At 46.9% G+C, this 3,837-nt stretch overlaps 1 protein-coding gene across 1 annotated transcript; it reads left to right on the forward strand.

Moving 5' to 3' along the window:
• Positions 1 to 1,595: 1,595 nt before the first annotated feature.
• LOC134442969 (mediator of RNA polymerase II transcription subunit 9-like) lies at positions 1,596 to 3,261 on the forward strand. Its single transcript, XM_063192924.1, has 2 exons — positions 1,596 to 1,706; positions 2,995 to 3,261. Exons 1-2 carry the CDS (start codon positions 1,633 to 1,635, stop codon positions 3,209 to 3,211), a joined length of 291 nt encoding a protein of 96 aa, XP_063048994.1. The 5' UTR covers positions 1,596 to 1,632; the 3' UTR covers positions 3,212 to 3,261.
• The last annotated feature ends 576 nt before the right edge of the window (positions 3,262 to 3,837 follow it).

The following is a 3,837-nucleotide window of genomic DNA, read 5'->3' on the forward strand; positions in this document are numbered from 1 at the left end:
TTAAATGTCTGTATGAGCAATGTCTACGTCCATACTGTCTATGTCCATGTATGAGTACTGTCTATGTCTATACTGTCTATGTCCTTACCTAGATTAGTCTATGTCTGCATGGGAGAGCAAGAAACGCAATTTCAAATTCTTTGTATGACCAGTGCATGTAAAGAAATTGACAATAAACTTGACTTGACTTGACTTGACTTGACTTGATCATCAGGCAAGCCATGCTCTCTGATGTCCTCTTTCTCCCCTCTTCTCTCTCTCTCCCTCCTCTATCTTTCTCTCTCTTTCTCTCTGTGTCCCCCCCCTCTCTCTCCCTCCCCCCCTCTCTCTTTCTCTCTGTGTCCCTCCCTCTCTCTCTCTGTCTGTCTGTCTCCCTTGCTCTCTCTCTCTCTCTCTCTCTCTCTCTCTCTCTCTCTCTCTCTCTCTCTCTCTCTCTCTCTATCTCTCTCTCTCTCTCTCTCTTACACACAGTCTGCCGCCCCTCTCTCTCTGATGGATGTTTTCACCAAGGAGACTTTACAGGGATCACACACTCATACCCAGGAGTTCCCAGTATGACTGTGTGTCAGGTGATGCGTCAGGTGTGTGTGTGTCAGTGTGTGTGTGTGTGCGTGCGTGTGTGTGTGTGTGTGTGTGTGTGTGTGTGTGCGTGCGTGCGTGTGTGTGTGTGTGTGTGTGTGTGTGTGTGCGCGTGTGTGTGTGTGTGTGCGCGTGCGCACAGGACATAAACATGTCAAGGCCACAGGGCCTCATCAACATGTCCCTTTAACCTCATGTGATCCTGGAATAGGCCTACACCTTGAAGCCATGTTTGCCTATGATATAATGAGGCTAAAATAAAGTTTATAAAATAGGCTAGGCCTCCGACTCTCATGTTTGGCATTCTGGCAGCCTATGAAAGTGAAAGCGTGATTGGGAAACTCCAACTCCCATTGTCATTGTGACACAGCACTCCACAGCACACAAGTGAACACTGCACACTGCACACAACGAAATTGCATTTATACCTCACCCGTGCAAGGGGGCAACCCTCAGTGCGGTGGGACGGTACCATGCTCAGGGTACCTCAGTCATGGAGGAGGATGGGGGAGAGCACTGGTTGATTACTCCCCCCACCAACCTGGCGGGTCGGGAGTCGAACCGGCAACCACTGGGATGCAAGTCTGACGCCCTAACCGCTCACCCATGTTCTAGCCAACAAGGTTTTTTTCCCCCATTATTATTTATTTTAAATAACCACAACACTCAAAAAGTGGATATGTTAGTCCTTACAGAGCTTCCTTATGTGGCTCAATATTGCATTTTATTGTGGCTCATTAGGCCTAGGCTTTGCACCGAGCGCACCATGGCTTTGCACAGTCAAACACCTTGCTGATCCAATAGCCTACAAAAAAAAGAAGAAGAAAGAAAAAAGGATAGGCTACACTGAACAGAGTTAAGAAAACTACAGCAACAGAATTAGCCTCCTGAAAATCATTGGCTAGTCGCAGAGAAAACTGAGAGTTTGCCTTTCCAGAAATTATGGGATTCGGCGCACTGCACATCAAAGCGCAAACCAGACGCGCAGGCACGAAAAGGCGTGTTGATGACGCGTTAACTGTGCGCCTCTCAATCACCACACAGCTGATCAGGATGGCGACGAGTCAAGCGAAACAGGAGCCGGAGAACTATTCGTTTCTACCTCTTATTCACGATATAATCAAATGGTGAGAAACAGTCCGTCCTCTCGAATAGCTCGTTGACATATTGTGGTTATATCCCAAGTTATCGCTATATAGACTGCTCAGCTCGCGACTAGTCGGCTTGCCATGTCATGGCGTGGTCGGCTTAACACTGTATTCATTCCACTTGCCCGTAACTTGGGTTCGACTGTGCTGTGATTTGATAACGCTTTAGTTTGCATTTAGCGGCGTGCTAGTGTTTAACACCGATGACAACCTACACAAAGCTGACCCAGCCCAATGTCATTGCCATTAGGCCAACTTGTCTTGATTCAAAGCCTCCACTACAAAATGACATTCACTGACTTCTAGTGCACGGGCGTGATAATGTTTAATACTGATGACAACCAACGCAGAACTGAACACAGACACTTGCAAAACTAAAGTGATGTTTCCCCCCCTCAAGCCTGTTTCCCCCCATTGGCTCTCTGATTTCCTCTGGGTTTTTGGCCTAGCTACCTGGCATACAGTGACCTGCCAACCCTCTGCTTACCAAACTCTTCAAGCCATGGGCGTAATTTTAAGGTGGGATGGTGGGGACATGTCCATACCACTTTTGAGATAAACCTAGCTTGTCCCCATCACTTTTTCACAAATATAATGCAAAAACAGCATATCCGGACAATTTGCCATTAAAATGTCCCCACCACTTTTCGAGCCAAACCTACACCTTTGCTCAAGCCCATTGAGCTGCATTTTTGTATCAGTTGTGCGATACAACATTACATTAGAGTAGCCTACATTACATTATATTATAGCTGACTCTTATCCAAAGCGACTCAAAAGATGTTACACTGTATTGTTTACAGTCCCTGGAGCAATGTGGGTGCAATGATGTTAGATGCCTTGCTCAAGGGCACCAGCCAAGCAGGGAGGAAGGGATTGGTAGGGCTAAGGATTGAAACTGCTGCAACCCTGTGATCCAAAGTCCAACTCCCTAACTATTACACCACGGCTTCCCCAAATAGACAAACACTTGCCTTGTCTTGCCATTCTACCATTTTTGGAGATAAACTCATATTACACTTCCCCTTGAATTAGATTATTGAGTTTTACCATGCTTCCTGTCATTCTCTGAGTATGGCATTGCAAATGTTACCTCCAAGCTAGCAGTTAACATTGAGTCCTATGAGACCAGCTAGCCAGGAGAGAGGTAAATTGTATAATTTAGCTCAAGGAGAGATATAAAATAAGCTTATTTCCATGAATGGGACAGTAGTATCAATTCAAGTTGACTAACTTCCTTGTGTCGTTCCTCTGCCTTCGTCTGCAGCATGGACAAGGAGAGTGCGGACGTCCACGGGGAGCTGAATAAGCTGAAGACGCGTATCCAGGAGATGAGAGATCAGATCCAGGCCATGCCGGGAATAGACACCTCCGCAGAGGAGCAGCAGGAGGCGCTAGAGACCCTACGGCAACAAGTGGCCACCAAGAACCAGCTGCTGCACAAGTACAGGGGACTCTGCATGTTCGACATCCCCAAAGCATAGTACAGCTGCGCTGTGTGTGTGTGTGTTTGTGTGTGTGTGTTTGTGTGTGTGTGTGTGTGTGTGTGTGTGTGAGAGTGTGTGTGTGTGGAGCAGCAGCAGCAGCAGCAGCAGCTAGAACTGCAGATGCTACATGAGGACAACTGGCCACCAAGAGGAACCAACCAGCTGCCCAAGTACAAAGGACTCGGCATGTTGGTCACCACTAAAGCATAGAGCTGGGAGGGGCGCGGACCCCAAAAAACCCAAACTTTGAGCTGGGAGACGTGAAGATGACACTAAGGCGTAGTAGAGTGGGGAGGTTGATGTGGACTGATCAGTGATAAAGCTTTTTGTTGTTGTTGTTGTTAAGTTGGGACTCTACACGTCCTCCCTCGACGTGCAGGTGCGTCATTGTGGAGACTAAAGCCAGATGAGGAGAGACGTGGGAGCCCACTGCAGCGTAAAGGCTTGGGTGCATTTATTAGGTTTCAAACTGTCATTTTAATGTTTAAAACATCATGTTCTCAGGAGTCTGAAGAAAATGTTAAATATCAAAACCTGATGCATGGGTACACTTCAAGCTGCAGTGTGCTCCTACTTTTTTCCATAGCGCTGTTTTTTTTTTTCTTTTACTGAAACAAACTTGT

This window comes from Engraulis encrasicolus, chromosome 2 (assembly GCF_034702125.1).
Source record: "Engraulis encrasicolus isolate BLACKSEA-1 chromosome 2, IST_EnEncr_1.0, whole genome shotgun sequence".
Lineage (NCBI taxonomy): Eukaryota > Metazoa > Chordata > Actinopteri > Clupeiformes > Engraulidae > Engraulis > Engraulis encrasicolus.

Coding starts and splice junctions, on each gene's coding strand:
- LOC134442969 (XM_063192924.1), top strand. CDS start 1,633: ATGGCGACGAGTCAAGCGAAACAGGAGCCGGAGAACTATTCGTTTCTA. Junction 1,707..2,994: donor ATTCACGATATAATCAAATG/GTGAGAAACAGT, acceptor CTTCGTCTGCAG/CATGGACAAGGAGAGTGCGG.